Source organism: Lygodium microphyllum, chromosome 18 (assembly GCF_053477565.2).
Source record: "Lygodium microphyllum isolate KBCC chromosome 18, Lygodium_microphyllum_v1.1.10, whole genome shotgun sequence".
Classification (NCBI taxonomy): domain Eukaryota; kingdom Viridiplantae; phylum Streptophyta; class Polypodiopsida; order Schizaeales; family Lygodiaceae; genus Lygodium; species Lygodium microphyllum.
Genome location: NC_141152.1, coordinates 43,292,524 through 43,318,049, shown reverse-complemented (window position 1 = coordinate 43,318,049; position 25,526 = coordinate 43,292,524). Strand labels below are relative to the sequence as shown.

At 47.2% G+C, this 25,526-nt stretch overlaps 1 protein-coding gene across 4 annotated transcripts in view; it reads right to left on the bottom strand.

Moving 5' to 3' along the window:
• The window catches only part of LOC148020808 (general transcription and DNA repair factor IIH subunit TFB1-1-like), a 153,681-nt gene extending 128,939 nt beyond the window's left edge, over positions 1 to 24,742 (bottom strand). For 3 of the 4 annotated variants that reach the window (XM_087698619.1, XM_087698617.1, XM_087698620.1), the window contains exons 1-2: positions 24,615 to 24,742; positions 24,446 to 24,537 (exon numbers count right to left, since the gene is read on the bottom strand). In XM_087698619.1, coding sequence (XP_087554745.1) covers positions 24,446 to 24,526 — 81 coding nt within the window. In that variant the 5' untranslated portion in view covers positions 24,527 to 24,537; positions 24,615 to 24,742. Of the gene's footprint in view, positions 1 to 24,445 lie in introns of all 4 variants that reach the window. The other variant, XM_087698618.1, reaches the window with a different exon arrangement.
• Positions 24,743 to 25,526: the final 784 nt, after the last annotated feature.

Below are 25,526 nucleotides of genomic sequence, written 5' to 3'. Positions count from 1 at the left end.
ATTTTGATCACACTTCGGTTCTTCCGCTCCAAAATGCCATTCTCTTAGGGAGTGTTGGTGTTAGCAAACTCCTGGTGAATGCCCCTATCTGCACAAAAACAAGCAAACCCATTAGACACAAATTCACCTCCCTTGTCTGAATGCAGGGTCTTCAGTCGCCGACAAGAACGGTTCTCTTCAAAGAGAAGCCAATCCTTGAAGTGAGAGAAAGCCTCCAAGTTCAAAGCCAAGAAACAGGCCCAAGTCATCCTGCTGTAGTCATCTACGATCAACATGAAGTACAAGCTCCCCTTCAGGGACTCGGTCCTCATCGGGCCACAAAGATCCATAGATACAAGCTCCATGGGTGAAGTAGACCGCCTAGACGCTTTGTTGGGGATCGCATCCCAATGCAGTTTCCCACGAATGCAGGAGGCACATGGCTAATGGCTCACCACTATGTCCAGCAAACCTCGAACAAACGACCCTCGTGATGCCTTCCGAAGATACTCGTAGTTCAGGTGGCCAAACCGAGTATGCCATAGCTCGAACTATGTCTGAGAAGTAAGAAGAAGAAGAAAAGTAAGAGCTGAAGAAGACTCCAATTTGTAGACACCATTCTCCTCATAACCTGTAGAAAGAACCTTCCTCGATCTACGACCAAGAACTCGAACAGTATCACTGTCATTCTCCACTAAGAGGCCAAGAGCCAAGAGCACAAATCTTATGGACTGAAAGTAAATGATACCCCAAACCTGGCACATGCAACACCTCAAAAGTGTGGGTACCACCACGTCCATCTAAAATAAGTTGCATCTCACCCCGCACAGCAATAGACACAAAAGAGCTGTCTCCAATGAGAATCTGCCCACGCGAAGGTCGCAAATGGGCAACACCAACGGGAGGAGTCATGTGCCGAGAGGCACCACTGTCCACGATTCACTCACGAGCCTGGGGAGTTGCCATCGCAGCATCAGAAGTCTTCGGTATAGAGTCCTCAATAACTGCTAAGTGTAGAAAAGCAGCTGATGAGAGTGCAGCCACCGCTCCAGAATCCTTCATGTCCTTTTTCTTGGTGTCCTTGTCTTTGTCGGGGCAATCCTTCTTCCAATGACCGGTCTTTCCACAAATATGGCAAGTCAATTCCTTCTCCTTGTCCTTGGATTTGTTGTCCTCCTCCTTCTTTTGGTCCTTTCCCTTCTTCTGAGAGGCTTGACTAACCAATGCCTCCGATTTGGAAGCATTTTGTCCCTTCAATTGTTCCTCTTGGTCCAAGACCATAGGAACCAACTCTTCCCACCGAAGAGTCGACTCCCACCTTGATGCAATAAGAGCGGAATAAAAAGTACCGAATCGTGGAGGCAACTGGGATAGTAAAGTGATCGCCATGTCTTCGGAGGAAATAGGCTCTTGGAGCACCTACTGTGACACGTATTAAGCAAACCACTCTTGATGCACATGTGGATTCCAAAAAAAAGGAGGATACAAACATTGCGACTACAAGATTCTTTTATCATGATCACGCAAAAGAGTAAGACGGGTCTGGGGACAGCCAAGCTCCTCCAACAATCTCTGAAGCCACACAACCTCACATATGGTAGAAGACATGGCCCGATACTCCGCCTCAGTAGAAGAAAGGGCTACCATGGGCTACTTCTTGCTACTCCATGAGATAACACCTGCACCCAAGGTAAAACAATAGCATGTAGTAGACCGCCGGTGGTCCACATCGCTAGCCCAATTCGAGTTGCTCCAACCTGCAAGAACAAGATCTGAAGCACTTGTACCTGCTGGATCAGAAATCCCTAAGTCAAAGGTCCCCCTCAAATACCAAAGAATCCTCAGGGCAGCCTGCCAATGCACTTATTTTGGTTCACTCATGAACCCCGCCAAAAGACCTACAGCCGCCAAAAGACCTACAGCAAAACAAAGATCAACACAAGTGTTGAGGAGCCAAATCAATGATCCAATTACCTGACGGTAGCGGGAAGCATCCGTCAGGGGAGTATCTAAGTGTGAAGTGGCCTTCCAGTTCAGATCCATAGGTGTAGAAATGGTCCCCGACACCATCTCAAAAATTACCAAGAGCTCCTATACATATCTCTGCTTAGAGATGAAAATCCCCCTTTGAGATTGATAAATCTCATAGCCTAAAAAGAAATGAAGAAGTCCTAAATCCGTCATCTCGAACTTCTGGTGTAGGGTTGCTTTTGTCTCTTCGACCTTCTAGGTATGAGCACCTACAATAATCAAGTCATCAACATACAAAACAAACAACACGACCTCCCTCGAAAGTGTGCACATAAAGCTGCGGATCAGCCCTAGAACACCAATATCCCAACTTGGCTTGTAGAAACGAATCAATCTTCTCATTCCAAGCATGTGGACCCTGCTTCAAGCCATACAAGGCCTTCTTTAACCTGTAAACCTACCCACCTGAGGAACCAAAGCCAGAAGGCTGCTCTACATAGATCTCCTTCCTCAAATCACCATTCAAGAAAGCCAACTTCACATCTAATTGAAAAACACGCCATTGTCTATGGCCAGCCAAGGCAAGAACAGCATGAATAGTCGCCATGCAAGCTGTAGGGGCAAAAGTATCATGGAAGTCAACACATGGACGCTATGCAAAACCTTTAGTAACAAGGCAAGCCTTGTGCTTGTCCAAAGAGCCATCACTATGGTACTTGGTCTTCAAGACCCATTTGACACCAATCACCTTCTTATGAGAGGGACGAGGCACAAGGAACCAAGTGTCATTCCGCTCAATAGCCTCCAACTCGACTTCCATCGCCTTCCTCCAATAATTAGAATGTAAAGCCTCCTTCACTGATGTAGGCTCTCTATCCTACATAACACAGGACATCAAACACTAGTTAGAGAAAACAAGCTCTGTAGTATGTGCCTGGTGCCTCCGTGACCTTCGCGGTCCATCCAGTGGTTCCCATTACTCAGGGACCCCCTCGATCCCTGAATCTCGAAGGGTGTCATGGCCCCCTTGGGTCTCCAAAGTATGGGGTGCTCCTCACTCCCCTTGGTGGCCAGAACCTCCACAAACCGCACATCTCGACTCGTATAGACATCCCACTTGACGGGATCATAGTGGGAGATCAATTTAGGATGTGGACTACCGTAGCCACTGCTTCGGCCCATAGAAACTGAGGTGTCTGTCGATGCTCCATCATGGTGCATGCCATCTTGATCACACTTCGGTTCTTCCTCTCCAAAATGCCATTCTCTTCAGGAGTATTGGTATTAGCAAACTCCTGGTGAATGCCCCTATCTGCACAAAAACGAACAAACTCATTAGAAACAAATTCACCTCCCTTTTCTGATCGCAAGGTCTTCAATCTTCAACCCAATCGATTCTCTTCAAAGAGAAGCCAATCCTTGAAGTGGGAGAAATCCTCCGACTTCAATGTCAAGAAGTAGGCCCATGTCATCTTGTTGTAGTCGTCTACGATCAATGTGAAGTACAAGCTCCCCTTCAAGGACTCATTCCTCATCGAGCCACAAAGATCCGTAGATACAAGCTCCATAGGTGAAGTAGACCGCCTCGAAGCTTTGTTGGGAATTGCATCCCTATGCTGCTTTCCACGAGTGCAGGAGACACATGGCTAGTGGCTCACCACTATGTCCGGTAAACCTCGAACAAGCAATCCTCGCGACGCCTTTTGAAGATACTCATAGTTCAAGTGGCCAAACCGAGCATGCCATAGCTCGAACTGTGTCTGAGAAGTAAGAAGAAGAGAGGTAAGAGCAGAAGAAGACTTCAATTTGTAGATGCCATTATCCTCGTACCTTGAAGAGAGAACCTTCCTCAATCTACGATCAAGAACGTGGACAGTATCACTGTCAAACTCCACCAAGAGACCAAGAGAACAAATCTTATGGAAAGTAAATGATACCCTAAACCTGGCACATGCAACACCTCGGAAGTGTGGGTACCACCACATCCATCTGAAATCAATTGCATCTCACCCCGTGCAGCAATAGACACAAAAGAGTTGTCTCCTATGAGAATCTACCCAAGCGATGGTCGCAAATGAGCAACACCAGCTGGCGAAGGAGTCATGTGTCGTGAGACACCACTGTCCACAATCCACTCTCGAGCCTAGGGAGCTGTCATCACAGCATCAGAAGTCTTCGATGTAGAGTCCTCAATGATCGCTAAGTGTAAAAAAGCAGCTAATGAGGGTGCAACCACCGCTCCAAAATCCTTCGTGTCCTTCTTGTCCTTGTTGGGGCAATCCTTCAGCATTTAATGCTGGTAAAAATGCCAGGAATGCTCAGAAAAATCCCGGAAAGGGTGGACAATGTCCGGCAGGTGAGGCAGGCTGAAGAATGCAGAAACTACCCCGGGAAATGCACATAAAATCCCGACTGGAGGAGAAAATGCACTGAAATGCAATAAACTGAGTGCTCTAGAATGAGCTACCTCCTCTGTCAAAACAAGTGATAGACAAGTCAGAGCTCCTAAAGTCCTCGTCTGACTCAGACTGAGGCTCACAAGCAGGAGATGACAAGGCATGGCAAACATGACTGCTAACACCCCCTCTCAAATCCTGGATGTGGCTGAAGGCCGAGGGAGAAACGGATCCCGGGGCGGCAAGAGGAATGCCAAGGTCGATGAAGTCCGTCGATGAAGATTGCCGCTGAAGGAGCTCCTCACGATCCCGGGAATCCCCCTCTAAAACACTAGGGGCTAGGGAATCCACAGCCGCATCACCAAGATCGTCTCCCTCTGAAAGGGATGGGGGGGTACCAGGGAACTGTCAAAGTGCAGCGGTGCGGAAGCGTAGGACTGAGAGAGAGAGAACGCAGAGAGAGGAGAGAGAAAGAGACAGTGGACGATGAAGATCTGCTGTATAAAGAATGCCGAATACAAAGATATACACGGGCGCAGTGCGCTGGACTGCGTGTCTCCACCTCGACGATGCAACCTGCTGTCCACCTCGAAGTCTGCTACAGTCTGCACTGTCTGCTGTCTGAAATCTGTGAACAGAGACAGAAACTGCACGTCACCGGTCTGTAATCTGCGTCAGAGAAGTGTGTCCAGACTGCTGAAAGTATCGGGTATAAATAGCCAAGATCTGCCAGGAAAATAGGGCGCCAGAAATAGGTCGGAGGTCGGCTGCATTAAATGCAGCCGACTGGGCTGCAGGCAGTCGGACTGCCACGTGGCAGTCCGACTGCACAGTCCGACTGTGCAGACTGCCACCAAACCTGCCCTGCTGTGCCCTGCTGCTGCCAAACAGGCTATGATCTCTAACACCCCCTCTCAGAGCCTGGACAGGGCAGAAGCCTGAGGGATCTGGAATGTCGCCGAAGTAGAGCCTGAGGAAGCGCCTTCGTAAACAAATCCGCAAGATTGTCCTCCGTCTTGCAATACTCCACAGTGATGGTCTCATCCAGAAGCTTTTCTCGGATGAAGTGGTACTGGATCTCAATGTGCTTCGTCCGGGCATGAAAAACAGGGTTCCTTGCCAAGGCAATGCAACTCTCATTGTCACATCGCAGCAATGTAGGACGAGTCTGGGGGCACCCAAGCTCCTCCAATAATCTCCGAAGCCACACAACCTCGCATGTGGTGGAAGACGCGGCCCGATACTCCGCCTCAGTAGACGAAAGGGCTACCGTGGGCTGCTTCTTGCTACTCCATCAAATAACACCTGCACCCAAAGTAAAACAGTAACCTGTAGTAGACCGCCTGTGGTCCACGTCACCGGCCCAATCTGAGTCGCTCCAACCTGCAAGTACAAGATCTGACCCATCTGTCCCTGCGGGGTAATGAATCCCTAAATCAGACGTCCCCCTCAGATACCGAAGTATCCTCTGAGCAGCCTACCAATGCACCGTCTTAGGTTCACTCATGAACCCTGCCAAGAGCCCAACAGCAAAACATAGATCAACCCTGGTGTTGAGAAGCCAAATCAAGGACCCAATCAACTGTCGATAGCGGGACGCATCCGCCAAAGGAGAAGCTGAATGGGAAGTGGCCTTCCAGTTCGAATCCATAGGAGTAGAGAGGGCCTGACAATCCTCCATCTCAAAAGACACCAAGAGCTCCTGTACATATCTCTGTTGAGAGATAAAGATCCCCCTCTGAGACTGATAAATCTCATGGCCCAAAAAGAAATGGAGTAGACCCAAATCCGTCATCTCGAACGTCCGATGTAAAGCTGACTTCGTCTCCTGGACCTGCTGTGCAGCATCACCTGTGACAATCAAATCATCAACATATAATACAAACAGCACACAACCATCCTCGGAAGTGTGTACATACAGCTGCGGATCGGCCTTGGACCGCCGATATCCCAACTGAGACTGGAGGAACGAATCAATCTTCTCGTTCCATGCACGCGGAGCCTGCTTGAGGCCATACAAGGCCTTCTTCAACCTGTAGACTTTCCCATCTGAAGAACCAAAGCCAGGAGGCTGCTCAACATAGATCTCGTCCTTCAAATCACCATTCAGGAAGGCCGACTTCACATCCAACTAATAAATAGGCCATCTCCTATGGCCAGCCAAAGCAAGAACAGCTTTAATGGTCGCCATACGAGCTGTGGGGGCAAAAGTGTCATGACAGTCAATACCTAGGCGCTGTGCAAAACCTTTAGCAACAAGGCGAGCCTTGCGCTTATCCAAAGTACCATCACTGAGATATTTGGTCTTGAAGACCCACTTGACTCCAATCACCTTCTTCTTCGGGGGGCGCGGCACGAGTGACCAAGTGCCATTCCTCTCAATAGCCTCCAACTTAGCTTCCATAGCTTTCTTCCATGGTGCGGACTGTAAAGCCTCCTTCACGGAGGTGGGCTCTCGATCCTGCATAACACGGGTCATCAAACAATAGTTGGAGCAAACCAGCTCCGTAGAATGTGCCTGGTGCCTCCATGACCGCCGCGGACCATCCTGCGGTCCCCACTCCTCAGGAACCCCCTCGATCCCTGAATCACGGAGTGTGTCACGGGCCCAGCGAGGAGGAGGCCGAACCTCCCCTCGACATTCTCCATCAGCTGAAAACTTTGGAATATCCACCGGAGGTAACTCCTCAGAGGTGTCCGGTGGAACAGTAGACTCTGTGTCAGAAACAGAATCATAATCAAAAGGCACGGGCTCCAGTGGAACTGTAGAAGGAGCCCAACTCTCCCCTGGATCTCCAAGAACGGGATGCTCCTCACCCGTTGAAGTAGCCGGTACCTCCACAAACCGCACATCACGGCTAGTGTTCACATCCCGCTTGACGGGATCATACAGTCGGTAGCCTTGGGACTGGGAGCTGTAGCCAACAAATACCTGTTTTTGGGAAGCTGCTTCAAATTTATCACGGTGAGCCTTGGGAATGTGAACATAGGCATCACAGCCAAAGACCCGAAAGTAAGAAACATCTGGCTTCGTCCCAAAATAAGCCTCAAATGGAGTCATCCCTTCCACGGCCGAAGTAGGGGATCGATTAAGGATGTGGACTGCAGTAGCCACAGCCTCGGCCCACAGAACCTGAGGGGTCTGTCGGTGCTCCATCATGGTGCGCGCCATCTCGATCACACTGCGGTTCTTCCGTTCAAGAATACCATTTTCTTAAGGAGTATTGGTATTGGCAAACTCCTGGTGAATTCCTCTATCTGCACAAAACCGAGCAAACTCATTAGACACAAATTCACCTCCCTTGTCGAATCGCAAGGTCTTCAACGTCCGGCCTGATCGGTTCTCCTCAAAGAGAAGCCAATCCTTGAAGTTCGAGAAAGCATCTGACTTTAGTGCCAAAAAGTAGGCCCATGTCATCCTGCTATAGTCATCCACAATCAGCATGAAGTACGAGCTCCCACGCAAGGACTCATTCCTCATAGGGCCACATAGATCCATAGATACTAGCTCCATCGGTGAAGTAGACTGCCGCGAAGCTCTGTGGGGAATGGCATCCCTATGCTGCTTCCCCCGAATGCAGGAAACACATGGCTGCTGGCTCACCACTATATCCGGCAACCCTCGAACAAGCTGTCCACGTGACGCCCTCCGAAGATAGTCATAGTTCAGGTGACCAAACCGAGCATGCCATAACTCAGACTATGACTGTGAGGTAAGAAGAAGAGTAGAGAGGGCAGTGGAAGACTTCAGTTTGTAAATGCGGTTCTCCTCATATCTAGAAGAGAGAACCTTCCTCGATCCACGATCAAGGACTCGCACCGTAGAACTGTCAAACTCCACCAAAAGACCAAGGGAGCAAATCTTATGAACTGAAAGGAGATGGTACCCTAAACCTGGTACATGCAAAACCTCTGAGGTATGGGTACCACCTCGTCCATCCGGAATAAGCTGCATCTTACCCCGACCTGCAACAGAAACTGAAGAGCTGTCTCCAATGAGAATCTGCCCACCCGAGGGTCGCAGCTGGGCAACACCATCTGAGGAAGGAGTCGTGTGCCGTGAGGCACCACTATCGACAATCCACTCTCGAGCTTGGGGAGCCGTCATCGCAGCATCAGAAGCATTCGGTGAAGCGTCCTCAATGACAGCTAGATGAAGAAATGCAGCTGATGAGGGTGCAGCCACCGCTCCAGAATCCTTGGTGTCCTTCGTGTCTTTGTCAGGGCAATCCTTCTTCCAATGGCCAGTCTTTCCACAAATATGGCATGTGGAGTCTTTGTCCTTGTCCTTCTCCTTGTCCTTCTTGGACTTGTTATCCCCCTTCTTCTTCTTTTGGTCCTTCCCCTTCTTCTGAGAGGCTTGAACTGTTAGCGCCTCCGACTTGGAAGCATTCTGTCCCTTTAACTGTTCCTCCTGGTCCAAGACCATAGAAACCAACTCTTCCCACCGAAGAGTAGACTCTCGCCCCGAAGCAATAAGGGCAGAGTAAAATGTACCGAATCGTGGTGGCAACTGGGACAATAGTGTGATCGCCATGTCTTCGGAGGAAATCGGCTTCCCCGCATTCTGAACCTGCATCTGTAGCTGCCTTAGCCTGTTAATGTGTTCCCGTAGCGAAGAAGACTTATTGACGGACAAGGTCCGCATCTGTACCTCCAAAGAAACCCTCTTCATCAGGGTCATCCGATTGTACATTTGATCAAGCTCCAGCAATATCTCCCGAGCCACCGTCAAGTGCTCGATGTGAGCGATCACGGCTGTAGTGCATGATAGAAAGAGAGAGGATCGAATCCTGGCATTCAGTTTGTCCCAATGAGACTGGGCCTTGGCCAACTCCGCACGAGCATCGGAAGAGAGTTTGGACTCATCTCTTACCGAGGGCCGATCAATCTCCTCCTGTACCAACTCCGCCAAATCATAGGACTCAAGGATGGCCAATATCATGACGCGCCAAATGCGGTAGTTGTCGCCGTCGAGCTTCTCATCTGTAGGAAGAGCCGGTAAGACAGACACCTTCCGGTCCATAATCGCCTGGAACTCCAAGTCCATCTCTGTAGACATCTTCACCTGCAATGCCTTCACAAACGCAAAAGCAGCCCCCTCTAACTGGGAAAACTCAGCCTACTAAGGCTCTTCCGCGTCGTGAAGCTTCTTCACCCGCCGGAGGCGATGAAAAAGCAAAACCTGCACTTTTAGGCTGAAAACTCAAACTCCAACACCTGTACTCCTTTCCTGTGCGCCCACACTCGTTTCAGCCTTGTTCCAAGGCGCAGCCCTCCTGTCTGCCCTTAAACGCAAAAAACGCAAATTTGTGTCGCGATGGAAACTCCTCTTCAGGTTGATTCTGCGCTCAGTCAGCCCTCAAACACTGCTCTGATACCATGTCAGAGTGCAGCGGTGCGGAAGCGTAGGACTGAGAGAGAGAGAACGCAGAGAGAGAAGAGAGAGAAAGAGACAGTGGACGATGAAGATCTGCTGTATAAAGAATGCTGAATACAAAGATATACACGGGCGCAGTGCGCTGGACTGCGTGTCTCCACCTCGACGATGCAACTTGCTATCCACCTCAAAGTCTGCTGCAGTCTGCACTGTCTGCTGTCTGAAATCTGTGAACAGAGAGAAACTGCGCGTCACCGGTCTGTAATCTGCGTGAGAGAAGTGTGTCCGGACTGCTGAAAGTATCGGGTATAAATAGCCGAGATCTCCCAGGAAAATAGGGCGCCAGAAATAGGTCGGCTGCATTAAATGCAGCCGACTAGGCTGCAGGCAGTCGGACTGCCACGTGGCAGTCCGACTACACAGTCCGACTGTGCAGACTGCCACCAAACCTGCCCTGCTGTGCCCTGCTGCTGCCAAACAGGCTATGATCTCTAACAGGAACCACCGGAGGAGAAGGTGGGGGATGGGAAGGAACCTGTGGAATAGAAGGTGCACAAGCGGGAACGGGTGTAGCAATAGACTGCCTCGGAGGACCCTGCATCAAAGAAGGGGAATGGAGCCTGTAAAGCCCGCTCTCCTGCCAACCTGTAGATAAGACAGCTCCTGTAAGAGAATCCTCAATAACAACGGCATGCTTGGTGAAGATCACTCGTGTACCAAGCCTCGTAAGACCATAAACTGAGAGGAGGGGAAGGCCCAAATCCGGAACATGTAGGGCCTGGGAAAAGGAGCTCGAAGGTCGGTCAGTAAACAAAGGCAATGTGCCAACACCACTAATAGGCACCGATAAAATGTCACCAACAGTGACTGAACCCTCTGATGGACGGAGATCCTGTAACAAATCACCTTGGGGAGTCATATGACTTGAAGCACCATTGTCCACTAACCAAGGCTGCGCAGAAGACATGGAAGCCACGGAAGAAGAATCCTCCTCCAAAGCATGGATATGAAGGAACACTGACTCATGGGTAACAACTGGTGTAGAGGTAGAAGAAGGCTCCGATGTAGATCCACCCTTCGCTCCCGGATGAAGGTGAGGGTACTTCTTCCAGCATTTCTCCTCGGGATGTGTCCCTTTCCCACAGTGTGGGCACTTCGGTCTCTCTGAATCTGAGTCAGAGCCTGAAAAACTGTCCTGCTTCTTAGCCTTTGACTTCGTCTTCTTCTTCCTCTGTCCTCCCGAACCTACAACAAAGACTCTAGTGGAGTCGGATCCACTAGCACTGACCTCTCTGAGTCGCTCGTCATGCTCCAAGACAAGCGGGGATAGCTCCTCCCATAGAAGCTTCTCACGGGTCCTCGATGTAAGAAGGCTTGTGTAGAAGACATCAAACCGAGGCGATGGCAGCTGAGTCAAAAGAATCATACCCATGTCTTCAGAAGATATCGTCCGACCGAGGGATGCAAGCTCATTCCTCATATCCTGTAATCTATTGATGTGGTCCTTCATGGAAGGACTATCATCAATAGCGAGCATCCGCAACTTCTGTTCGAGAGATATCCGGTGGGCAAACGTCTTCTGTTGATAGAGAGACGCGAGCTTTCTCCACACATCTGCTACAGTCTTCAACCTGTGAACATGAACAAGGACAGAATCCTGCAAACTCAGAAAGAGGAAAGATCTGGCTCTAGAATTAAGCCGATCCCATAAGGCTGCACGATCCATAGATGTCCCATCTGCGGGATCCACCTTAGGCCGAGGAATAGGAACAGAAACAAGCTCCCAAAGATCGAAGGAGTCCAAGATACACTCCACCTTGCAAGACCATAGAGAAAAGTTGGAGCCATCCAACCGGTCCTCTTTGGGCAGCTGAGGAAGTACGGGTACCTGTACAGGGGGTACCAAAGGCTGCATCGTCAGCCCACTGGAAGGGGGATCGCCGAGATACATGAATAGAAGGGGGACAGGAAAGAGGAATAGACTCCGAACGACGGTCCTCGTGATAGAAATCACGCCTCCGTTCAGATGAGTGTTGAGACAAAAGCTCATCATCTGAGTCATCAAAGCCTCTAAACTGATGAGAAGACATCTTCCAATCTGCAAAACACCAAACACCAAAGAAAACTGTGCCGAAGCCGAAGTAGGACCAGCAGTCTGGTCACCAACCACCAAAACACAGGCTGTGATAGCCTAAAAACACCTGGAGCTGCAAAACGCAAGGATATCTGATGAAGATCACCAGAACAGAAGCCGCCAGCACCAAAACGCAGCCTGGGAGTGGGTCGCCAGTAGGAGATGAGCCACCAGGAGTGGAAACGACCACCAGATCTGCAAAACGCAGCTTGATGATGTATCGCCCAGCCGAAAGAGGGGCCGCTTGGGCAATTGGAGATGAGGCGACAGCAACAGAAGAGGGGTGAGGTATCTCTCCACAAGGTTAGGTCCTCCGTGCTCTCAGTCAGGCGATGATACCATGTGAGAGTGCGCAACGGAAGAAGAACACGAACACAGAGGAGGAGAGAGAGAGCAGAAAATGAAAGAAGAAAATCTGCACTGACTGAAATGAATGCTGAATACACTGAAATGGACTGATCAGTCCCTGCACGCAGCCCAAAGCGTCAGTGAGGGCACCAGATCAGGCTGATGATGACGGCAGCACCGAAGACGGAGGAAGATGACGGAGTCGGAGTGTGCACCTGCCAAAGAAGGAGGGAAGATGGTAATACAACTGACTGCCAAGTGGGAAATGGCTATAAATAGCCAAAAAAACCCAAAAACTGGCCGACCTGAAATTTGAGGCCATAAATATGTCTGACCAGCATTTAATGCTGGTAAAAATGCCAGGAATGCTCAGAAAAATCCCGAAAAGGGTGGACAATGTCCGGCAGGTGAGGCAGGCTGAAGAATGCAGAAACTGCCCCGGGAAATGCACATAAAATCCCGACTGGAGGAGAAAATGCACTGAAATGCAATAAACTGAGTGCTCTAGAATGAGCTACCTCCTCCGTCAAAACAAGTGATAGACAAGTCAGAGCTCCTAAAGTCCTCGTCTGACTCAGACTGAGGCTCACAGGCAGGAGATGACAAGGCATGGCAAACATGACTGCTAACAGTTGATGCGATCCTTCGTTGATGCAAACTTCGTCAAATCAAGAGTCTGTATTTGCCCCTCCAAGGACACCATTTTTATGTGCAGTTGCTGCAAAACGCAGCCATATTTGGTCGGTACCCATTGTATGCTTTACATGAGCAAGGATTGGCAGTGTGCACGAAAGAAGAATGAAAGAAGGGATGTGAGCATTCAACTTATCCCAATGTGCTTGGACCTTTACCAAATCCACTATGTTGGCTGAAGAAAGAAGAGTTATATCCTTGACCACCGGATAGTCAATCCGCTCAATCACCATCTTCGCCAGGTTGTATGACTCTAGAAGTAACTTCTATCATAACCTCGCTATCGTGGATTTTATTTCTATGATCGCATCCGAGAGGGTTGATACCATCACCTGGGAGGAGTTTGTGCCCATGGTGTTGGATCAAGGGGCCGGTTCAAGCACCATGCTCCCCCCACAAGGTCCACAGAGGTTTTGACAAGTGAAAACTCCACCATAAAAGAAGAAGGACAAATAGTGTTGAGCTAAAAAACCATTACCCTCTGATTAGCTCTTTAAAACAACCCTAAAATAATAAATTGCCAAAAGTTTCATTAAATGCGGAGCAGTCCTAGAGAGCTTTTGTGTTCCACATGCAAAACACTAATTGGGATGATCCTTCCACATCTATAAATAGACAGGCTGCCCACCATTCAGCCCCATACTTGTCTTGCATGTTTCGGCCATCAGCCCTCTTCCACTAGCTGTCCAGCCCCCAACGACTATTGTTACATGGTCTATGTTGTTGCTTCATCTCTCACTGTTGTCAATGATCAACTACCATCATCTTTAGAGGGTCGTTTTTGTCTTTTCAGCATGTTTCTTCATCAATCTCTGCTCCAACTAGAGCCTACTGCACTACAGATCTGTCTCCGATGGATGACACATCGACACCTCCCTCAACCCGCTCCCACGAGGGCCATTGGCTGTTGGATAGCTTTGCCCCTAAGCATTTCGTATATTCTCTCATTCCTTTACAGCATTGATTCATTCACTTCATAAATCTCTTTCTTCTCTATTTGTGTTTATATTTTTGCATTTTGCATTTAGGGTTTGTGTTTATTGCAACATTGTCTAAGTTATTGTGTTTTAGCCTTGTTCATACATTCTATGTTTTCTAAGTGCAAAACCCTAACATATCTTCACATGTTATCAAAGTCAATTCTCTTTTAAAGAGTATCATGAGGCTATCGTGGAGTGCTTGGTTTTGTGCAAGATACATAAATGACACCTATCTGATGTCAAAAGATGACATACCAACGAGTTAGTAGGGTTTGCGAGGAGAGAACACAGAGTGAACTCGTCAAACATGAAGAAGAGAAGAGAAGAGAGAAGAAACTCTTATGAATGGAATGATGAAGTTCTGAATCATGGAGTGAATGTGATACAAGGGAACAAGGGTGCTGTAGCACAAGGAAGATGATGAAGACAGCCACGAACCACAAACCGCAATGTCCTCTTGAAGGGGTGTGAGGGTAGTGGAGAGGGTGGAGAGAAGAGGTGACGGACTGAATGAATCAGCCGTGAGGAATGAATGAGAGAGTGGCCTATAAATAGGCACAGTCAGTCTAGGATGGCGCCCCTTTTTGGGGCTGCAAACCCTAAATGCAAAACACAGAAACACAAAAAACGCAAACTGCGAGTGAAGGGCGAAGGGTTTCTCAACACCCCCTCTCAGGCCCAAAAAGGGGAACGAGAAAAGTGAGGTGGAGATGCAATGCTTATGGAGCAGGTGCCGCTTAGACAGTGTCCCTCGTGGGGAAATTATTCACTTGCCCAAGCGCCCTAGTACAAAGATGATGAAAACATGCAATGCATAGGAGGAATGTCGAACTTTGTGTGGTGCCGAGAACCATAAGGATATGCCCATACTCAGACTCAAAAGGTGGCTCCATGCTAACCAAGTGACCAAGGCAAGAAGATATAGAGGAGGAAGAGGATGTAGAGGATCCCTAAGATCCAAGATTTCCACCAGAAAGGGAACCTGCAGTGAAGAACAGTAGACAGAGTGAACTGGAGAGCCCGAAACACAACCTCAGGAGAGAAACCACTAGCTCCGTGCATCCATGCTGGAAGAAATACGAAGGTCTCGTCACCAAGCCGCGGCTGAACCTCCGAGGTCTCAATCTAGGTGGTACCTAAAGATCCTAGGTATCAATAGAAGAGATGACTGGTCGAAGACAGCCACCCCAAGAAAGTAGAGGATGGGTGAAGAATTTCATGTGGAGTAGGTTCCCCCTTTGAGGTGGGAGGTGGAGGGGCCCCCGCTAAAGTCGAAGAAGAAGTAGATGCCCCCTCTGAAGGCAAAGAAATAACATCCCCCTCTCAATCCCCCTCTGAAGTAGATAGGGAATCCAAAAACTAATGAATCACAGACTCCGAAATGTCTAATGACAAAGGAAGTGCCGCCAATCGTACTGAAGAAGGTATCTGGGGTGCCGAAGAGCTCCCAGAGGTAGCCTCTCCAACCTGAGTAGAAGAGGGTGGGGAAGGAGGCTCAGGATGAGCCAAGGGTAGGGAACAGTTGTTGTCTCTCAATGGAGCGGACTGGGTAGCCGAAGAAGAGGAAGGAGTCGAGCACCCACTATCTCTCAAAGGAGCAAACTAACGAGGAGACGGTATCAAACAATCACTGTCTCTCGACGGAGCGGATTGCAGATCCATAGGTTGCGGAAGCCACTATACCTGAAAATAAGTGGGAGAAGACTGCCGCTGACATTGCAACGATCTCCAGGAGGTCATAGCGCCAATCGATCCTCCATGTGCTCAAAAGGACTTAGTGCTCATCGGATGCGTCTTATTGCCTTGAGCATAGTACTCTGATAGCCGATGTAGAATGATCTCTGTGGCCCAGAAAGGAGAGGTGGCACAAGAACTGCCTGGTGGAAGACGCGTGTACTCCGGAGAGGTGGGGAGCAAAGGTCAAAGTCGGCAAGCATCGGTGGTGTGTCCGGTGATGCCACTATAGGAGCACCCAGTAGTCTAGTCATCTGTTGGTAAAGAAGCCATGGATACCAATGTGCCTTGCTAAAGAAGGAAGAGGTCGGCCACCATGAACCACGAACCACAAACCGCAATGTCCGCCTCAAGGGGTGTGAGGGCAGTATGAAACACAAACCGCAATGTTTGCCTCAAGGGGTGGAAGGGCAGTGGAAGGGTTAAAGGTAAGCTGCTTGTGGGAGGAGGATGTGACCAGCAGTAAGAGGTTGCAACCAGTAGAAAAACGCAGGTGAGAAGAGAGAAAAACTAAAAACGCCGGAAAAAACAGCAGCAGCAGTAAAAATGTTGAAATCAGCTCCGAACAGTGTGTGATAGGCTAGAAACAGGCGCCAGACTGTTGTAGACAGCAATGGCCAGCTTGGACCGCAATGTCCTCCGTGTTTGGGGTGTGGGCAGCAAGCTGAAATACTTGAAATATGCAAAAACGAGATTGTTTTCTGAATGGAGAGTGATCAGCAACAGTCGTTCTGCTGTAAACAGCTGCAAACTACAGGTGGAAGGCTGGAAACAGGCGCTAGACTGTAGATAACAGCAAGGGATAGCTGAGACTATGATGTCCTTTGCAAAAGGGGTGTGGGCAGCAAGCTGAAAACACCTGAAACCTGCAAAAACGAGATTTTGAGGTGCTAGACTGTAGATAACAGCAAGGGACAGCTGAGACTATGATGTCCTCTGCAAAAGGGGTGTGGGCAGCAAGCTGAAAACACCTGAAACCTACAAAAACAAGATTTTGATCCAGCGGAAGAAGAAGAGAAGCGGATGCCAAACCTACCACCACTCTTTGCCTTCACTAGAGTGGAGGATCTTCGCTGCTAGGTGAGCAGATCCAGCTCTAATACCATGTCAAAAGATGACGTACCAGAGAGACAGTACGGTTTGCGGGGAGAGAACACGGAGTGAACTCATCAAACATGAAGAAGAGAAGAGAAGAGAGAAAAAACTCTAATGAATGGAATGATGAAGCTCCGAATCATGGAGTGAATGTGATACAAGGGAACAAGGGTGCCATAGCACAAGGAAGATGATGAAGATAGCCACGAACCACGAACCGCAATGTCCTCCTGAAGGGGTGTGAGGGTAGTGGAGAGGTTGGAGAGAAGAGGTGACGGACTGAATGAATCAGTCGTGAGGAATGAATGAGAGAGTGGCCTATAAATAGGCACAGTCAGTCTAGGATGGCGCCCCTTTTTGGGGCTGCAAACCCTAAATGCAAAACGCAGAAACGCAAAAAATGCAAACTGCGGATGAAGGGCGGAGGGTTTCTCAACATCTGATTCATGATGGCTCAAAGGACTCCATCTTCGAATACTCTAATGCTTTCTCCAACTATTCCTTTAATGGAGACCCTAAGCAAGTATTATGGCCAGATTTGGAGAACAACACTCCTATCTAATTCATGATGGCTCAAAGGACTCCATCTTCGAATACTCTAATACTTTCTCCAACTACTCCTTTAATGGAGACCCTAAGCAAGTATCATAGCCAGATCTAGAGGACAACAATCCTACTAACCTTTCTTGTAGGGATCACTCACTAAGGCCCAACTCTTCTTCGCCTTATACTCTTTCACAAGGTGCATCTCAGTTGGAGCACTCTACTGACGAGACCGATCACCTCTCAGTTAAGAAAAGACTATCCACTCAAGACATGGCTGAAAGTTCAAACTCTTCACAATCAACCCTAGTGGCAGGTTCATACAATCCATTTTTGTGTATGTCAAATTTTATCTATACTGCTCCTTCTCTTATGCACGAACCAATTGTAAGTCACCATGGAGACCTCAATTGGTATCAATATGGCTTTGAAGAAAACTCTATGTTAAGAGATGTTCCACAATGTAATCCTTCAGCCTCTGTTTCATTTGAGTATGAGTTTGGTACTTCCCATTTACCTTTACATTTCCCGCCCTTCCCTTCCACATTCACTTCACATTTAGAATCCTCTTCATTCAATCTAGATCCTTACTTTAACCTTGCAATAGGTTATCCAATCTTAGCACACATTGTCTATGATGCACATCACACTCAAAAGTATACCACACTACACCCTAGTACATCCTTAGCGGGAATGCCACCATTTAACACAATGCCTTACATACACCTGCAAGCGCTTTGCTCTCTGCCCTTTGGTCCTATTGTAAGGGGAATCCCCCTCCTGCACATTGCACCACCACCCTCGGTTGCACAAACACATGAATCCCCATCTTGTGCTGATGAACCGCCTCCTTTGAAGAAAACAAGGAGTGGAAAAAAATCACCTCCACATTTATGTTAGTAGTTATGTTTGTCATGCCTTGTCATCTCTTGCTTGTGAGCCTTAGTCTAAGTCAAATGAGGACTTTAGAAGCTTTGATCTATTTATCACTTGTTTTGACGGAGGAGGTAGCTCTTTCTAGAGCACTCAATTTATTCCATTTCAGTGCATTTTTTCCTCTAGTCGGGATTTTATGTGCATTTCCCAAGCAGTTTCTACATTCTTCAACTTGCCTCACCTATCGAACATTGTCCACTCTTTCTGGGATTTTCTGAGCATTTTTGGCATTTTTACCAACATCAAATGCTGGTCGGCCATATTTTTGCCCCCAAATTTCAGGTTGACTAGTTTTTGGGATATTTGGCTATTTATAATCATTTCCCACTTGGCAGTCAAATATATCAACATCTTCCCTCCTTCCTTGGCAAGTGCACTCTCCGACTCCATCATCTTCCGTCTTCGTGCTGCCATCATAATTAGCTTGATCTGGTGCCCTCACTCATGTTGTGGGCTGTGTGCAAGGACTGATCAATCCTCCTTTTGTATTCGGCATTTGTTCCTTGTTCAATGCAAGTTTCTTTTCTTGCAGATTGTCCCTCTCTCTTCCTTTGTATTCGAGTTGCTTCTTCTGCTGCCAAGCGAACTTGCCACATTAGCATTTTGCGAAAAACACAACTTTCTACTTGGAGAAGTCTGCTTTTCTTGTGCCAAGTACCTATTTTGCTGCCCACTTCCTCTCTTGCTAGAAGCAACAAGCTTCCTCAGTCAAGCGACAGTCTTCAGCTACAAACGCAATGTTCCTTGGTCAGGCAACAGCTCTCCTCAGCAAGCACATAGTCCTTGTGCAGATGATAGTCTATTTCCCCCACGCGGACCCTCTACATCAACTTTCTTGTGATCTTGTAGCCGTTTCCTCCTTATTTGGGCTGTCTACCGCCAAAATGCAGATTTTTAGTGGGTGTCTTGCAAGATATCAAAGATGTATTATCATCAGTTCTTTGCTAACTCACAGGATGAGGTCTTTGTTCCTTCCTCTGAGAGATGAAGAGATTTTCGTGTTCACGTGACGATCGAAGGTTACCTAGCCTATTTGTACGGGATCCCTCTCCTCCCCGTTCTCTCCATTTCCATAGAAGACCCGTTCTATTGGCCTTCATATGCCATTCATGGCACCCTCAATACAAGTGCCCATACTCCCTTCTTTGCCCAAAGAAGACTAGCTTGATGGTTCCAACTACTCGCTTTGGTCATGTAAGGTGGAGTGGATCCTTGATACCTTCGATCTTTGGGAGTTTGTTACCCACTCTATTCCCTATCCAGTGGAGGATCCCCCACTTGGATCATCGATGGATTGTGTGGCCTTATGGGATCAGCTCAACTCTAGAGCCCGATCTTTCCTCTTTGTGAGCTTATAGGATTCTGTCCTGGTGCATGTGCGCAAGTTGCGGAAAGCAACAAAAGTGTGGACAAAGTTTGCTTCTTTGTATCATCAGAAGACATTTGCCCATAGAATTACTCTCGAGAAGAAATTACGGATGCTCGTTGTTGATGCTTCTTCTTCCATGAAGAATCATATCAACAAGTTGGAGCACATGAGGGATGAGCTTGCATCCCTTGGCAAGATGATCTCTTCAGAGGATATGACCATGATTCCTTTGACTCAACTGCCATCTCCCTGGTTTGATGTCTTCTACACCAGCCTTCTTACATCCAGGACCCATGAGAAGCTTCTATGGGAAGAGTTTGCTCCGCTTGTTTTGGAGTATGACGAGCGCACCAAAGAGGTCAACAGTGGATCCGCCTTCACCAAAGCTTTTGTTCCAAGTTTGGAAGGGGGGACAAAGAAGAAAGGGAAGTCAAAGGCTAAGAAACAGGAGAGTTCTTCAGGCTCTGACTCTGACTAGGAGAAGCCTAAATGCCCATATTGTGGGAAGGGGACACATCCAAAGGAGAAAAGTTGGAAGGAGTAACCTCACCTTCGTTCGGGAGCGAATGATGGAGCTAAAACGTCTAAGCCTTCTACCTCTACTCCAACAGTTACCCATGAGTCATTATTCCTTCATATTGTTGCCTTGGAGGAGCCTTGTTCAGTGGTTGCCTCATCTTCTAAGAGGCCTTGGCTAGTTGAAAGTGGAGCTTCTAGTCATATGACTCCACGAGGTGACTTATTGTAGGATCTATGCCCTTCTAAGGGTTCCGTCACTGTTAGTGACATTGTTTTAGTGCCTATTTGTGGTGTTGGCACTTTGCCTTTATTTCTCGACCACGCATCAACTCCCTTTCACAAGCCCTTTATGTTTTGGACTTAGGCTTTCCACTCCTCTCAATTTATGGTCTTACTCTACTTCATTCCCGAGTTGTCTTCACCAAGTAGGCCGTTTATATTGAGGATTGTTCTACAGGGGTTGTTATCGTGACAAGTTGGTAGGAGAGTGAGCTTTATAGGCTCCATTCCCCTTCTCTTATGCAAGGTCCTTCGACACAGTTGTCTATTGCTACACCTTTATTCAAATGTCACTAAAAGAATAAAGAATAAAGTGACACACATGGGCTCCTACACGATGGTATACTTGATAAGCTAAAGACTTTTCTAGATTGAGTCGATCTACAAGGTCCCAATCTTACCAAGGACAATCAAAAACAAGGGCAAGAAAGGGCCCTCTAGACTGCAATGTCATCAAAAGGTGGTCCCACGCGTCCCCATAACCTCAAGGGATGCAAAAAAGCCTCCTAGTGGTGAGGAAAAACATCAACCCCCAACGAGTTACCAATGTGGCATCAAAAACTGAAGATAAGCCTAGTCATGACATGGGATTCAATTTAGGACGAGCCTCTTGCTTCACATCCCACAAAATCAGCTTGGTTACTGGCAACAATTCCATGTAAAAAGAGTTAGAGGCCAAACAATCCTCCACAAGGTGTCGTTAGGCTGAGCTAGTAGGAAGGAAGAGGATGAGGAAAAGGGAGCATCAACAATAAGAACCTACGGCCACAAACCGTGAATGGTCATGCTACCATGAACCATACCCCACCTCCAAAAAGAACCAAGCAATAAAGACCCACCAGTGTCGATCTCTGCATGTCGCACAATGAGCATAGAAAGCATAATGGACTGTGCCACATTAAGTCAAACATGGAAAGGCCAAGCCTGCGATTTCCAATATAAAAAGTTCACCTTCAATTTCATAGAAATCCATGGCAATAATTGCTTGGGCTGAACATCAATGCCCAGGGGATAACCCAGAAGCCATGTAACATTCCCATGAGGCATGACCATCCCTTGCCATTGCAAAGTCTGCACATTTGGTTCAGTATAGCTAATGAGGGAGGATTTGGCTGCCTTAATGGGAATGTTACATGGCTTCTGGGTTATCCCCTGGGCATTGATGTTCAGCCCAAGCAATTATTGCCGTGGGATTTCTATGAAATTGAAGGTGAACTTTTTATATTGGAAATCGCAGGCTTTTAGCCTTTCCATGTTTGATTTAATGTGGCACAGTCCATTATGCTTTCTATGCTCATTGTGCGACATTAAGTCAAACATGGAAAGGCCAAGCCTGGCTCAAAGGGTAACCCTGTCTGATTGAGCACACAAGAATGAATGGCTCAATGATTCCACCATTTAGCATGACCCGTAAAGAGGCATCTATGCCAACTATGTGTATTGGATGGGACATGCACAAACCAAACCCATAACATGCATGAGCTCTACCACAAAAGACCAATCCAAATAATCAAAAGCCTTTCCAAGTTCCAATTGAGCCAGCACAACTTCCTGCTTGGAGTGTTTGCATAGTCAATGGCCGACTAAACATTCAATACATTATGCAAGATATCTTGGCCCATGATAAATCCATACTAATTAGGGTACACAAGGGCAAGGAGGTGCTTATAGAGACTGTTGACATGACTTTAGAGAAAATTTTATACATAGATCCCATCAAAGAAATTGGTCAACCGCCAATGTTTCAACATCGAAGGCAATGGCACTTTTGAAATCAGCTTAATAAATCCCACCTCCCTGTTAAGAAACCCTTCACTCGCAGTTTTCGTTTTTGTGTTTCTGCGTTTTGCGTTTAGGGTTTGCAGCCCCAAAAAGGGGCGCCATCCTAGACTGACCGTGCCTATTTATAGGCCACTCTCTCATTCATTCCTTACAACTGATTCATTCAGTCCATCACCTCTTCTCTCCAACCTCTCCACTACCCTCACACCCCTTCAGGAGGACATTGCAATTCGTGGTTTGTGGCTATCCTCATCATCTTCCTTGTGCTACGGCACCCTTGTTCCCTTTATCACATTCACTCCATGATTCAGATCTTCATCATTCCATTCATCAAAGTTTCTTCTCTCTCTCTTCTCTTCTCAGTGTTTACCGAGTTCACTCCATGTTCCTCCCCGCACTTCCTATTGTCTCGCTAATACGTCATCTTTTGACGTGGTATCAAAGCTGGACTTGCTCAAACAGTGGCAAAGATGCTCCACTCCAATGAAGGCAAAGACTGGTAGCGGGTTTGGCATCCACTTCTCTTCTTCTTTTGCTGCATCAACATCCTAACTAGCGGCTGCTCCCTACCTGCGTTTTTAGTCTTTTTCTCTCTTGCACTATCGTCTGCATCAAATCCAACCTTCCTTGGTTGCATTTGCCCACAAAGATCCTCCTCATCAAAGAAAACAAAGACTGGTGGCAAGCTCGGCATCAACATTTGATTTCTCTATCATTTCCGCTACACATTGGGAGATACCCTTTTTCTCCCTCCCAACCTCCCTTCTCCAATTTGCCACATGGATACCATGGCGTCTTCACTGTCTCGCTAGTACGTAATCTTTTGACACTCCCATGAGACAAGCACAATTCCAATCTCTCAAATCTATTGGCACATGGCTACCAAAGATTTGGCGAGACTAGTAACATAAGCTTCAAAAAACTCATTAGTCAAGCCATCCCATCTTGGACTTTTGACCTTGGATAGATGCAACAAAATGTCCATGACCTCACTCTCTGAAGTATCTCTATCCAAATCATCATGCATATCTAGCAGCACCTGATCCCTAACCAAGGCATAAAATGCCAAATGGGCCTAGGTGGTCTATTGAGTAGGAGACAATCAATAAAGTATCCTCTACATATATACACAATGGACTACGAATCCGTAACCATCGAGCCGTGTGCATGGAGACCTCTCTCTCTCTCTCTCTCTCTCTCTCTCTCTCTCTCTCTCTCTCTCTCTCTCTCTCTCTCTCTCTCTCTCTCTCTCTCTCTCTCTCTCTCTCTCTCTCTCTCTCTCTAGCGTGCGTGCATGCGTGTGTGATTCTTTTATGTTTCATTCTGTGCATCTGCTTCTGTATTGTTGCACTGCCACATTTACCACATTAAAAAATGGTCAACCTGGATCCAACATATTGGCAACACTTACCATTGGTAGTCTCACTAAGGCAATTCCACATCAATTTACCTTCATCTAGCTCAAAATTTTCTTCTTCTATACCTCTTCACCACACCCTTGACTTACAATAGTTCTTTTTATGCATGATATTATTCAAGTCTAGTTGTTCACATATTGGCTTTAAAAGAAAAAGAAGAAAAGGAAAAGAGGTAAAAACCCATTAAATTGGGCTACTCAAAAGAAGATATCCGTCGCCTTTGTGATCTTGGTAGGCCCTTGGGCAGCCCATCAATGCACCCTTGGTCCAATGCTTGTGGGACCTTTTGGGTAAAAAGAGGATGGAGAAGTGAGTTCTCCCCATCTTGGGACCTTTTTGGGCTTGAGAGGGAATATTGAGCCACTAAAATTTCGATTTCACATCTCAAGGCACAGCTTAGCTCCACTCTCCAAATAATCAATCTTGGACTCCTCTCTTATATCTATATCGAAAATATACTCAAGATGAGATTATGTAGAACGCGAAGTGTGTATATAACCAATGTAATAACTCTCTCCTCATCTCATAGATCTCCCTCAAATTCGGCTAGAAATGTTTTAACATTGTTTTCTACTGCTGATCTCTGAGAGCTCCCTCAAAATCTATTCAATCATCCTCAGATGTTAAGAGAACTATGTATCGTAAAATATTTTGAATGAAACGAGCATTCCCCAAAAAGTGTGCAATGAATGCAATGACTCTGAAACACCATAAATTCCGGCGATGCATGTCACTTGTGGCTGTGTGGGATACACAGAGCTAGAAAGAACATTTGTTAGGCATGTGTCAAATTCCTGCTCTCCATGATCAAGGACTAATTCATGACATTTTGTATTACAAGGTTAGGAGAGATAGGCGACAAGATCAACGAAAGAGTTAGGATCATTACCAGCATGAGAACGCCAGGGGCGCCGGCACTTTTCGGGTTAGTCAAGAATTTTGCTCGCACAGTCAAGGCGGGAGCGTCCATGGCGATCGGGCCTGCGACGACAATAGTCGAAGGTTATGGAACCAAACACGATATGGTCATCGGCTTCTTCTGCAGAGAAGAGGTATACCCTGACGCCTACTCCCGACAGAATGACACTGGCAGTGACAGTGTGACCCCAGGCGTTCAATGAGAGAATGCGAGGTTTCCTGTCAAAACAAAGAAGTATCACGGTCGAGTAAATCGTTATATTTTCTCTTAAAACCTTCCAATTTCCAAATTCATGGCCTGAGGGTTTTTCTAATTATAAATTCTTTTTAAAATAAAATTTGTGGAGAGAAGGTTGTCTCACTCTAGAACCTAAGATATTGGTTACAATATGACCAAAAACCCGTAAAACTTTAGCAAAAACAAACAAACTATCGAGGTTGAAGGTTTTCGTATTTGCTCCAAGAAATGTTTTTGTGAACAATGCATATCGTGTGGGACAAATGAGGCAGTGCACAAATAGAAAGAGGGATCATTGCTTTGCGTGTCGATGTATAATTAGGATCAGTTACACAAGGGCAAACAGACACGTTCGCAAACAAAGCAAGTGTCCGTTAGCCCACGTATCATCACTCAGTAGGCTTTGCATGTTGTGCCTGACAAAAACTTCTAGGGAGGGGATTTCCCCCGCCCAAATTTTGCAATTGGCAAGGTTTCAACATTTGCCAAAGCCCACAAAGTTGAAAGGCTTAACTAAAGCGCCAATCACTTCTTTACATCTTACATGGGTGTGGATAGTGTGTAATCATTATGGTGGACTCTTTTCTCATTGCCCTAACTATCTAGAACAATGTAGAGCCACATTGACTTGACACATATTAGGAGGACAACAACCTTGGCTATGGTCCTCGCACATATGGAGAGGGGGGGAATAAAAAACTTGGAGATGAAACTATCATATGAAAAGGTTTCCAAAATGCCCCCATGGTTTGGCTCAAGATACTATGTATGATATTACCTTTGCATTTTTTTATTCAACCACCCATGAATGTTC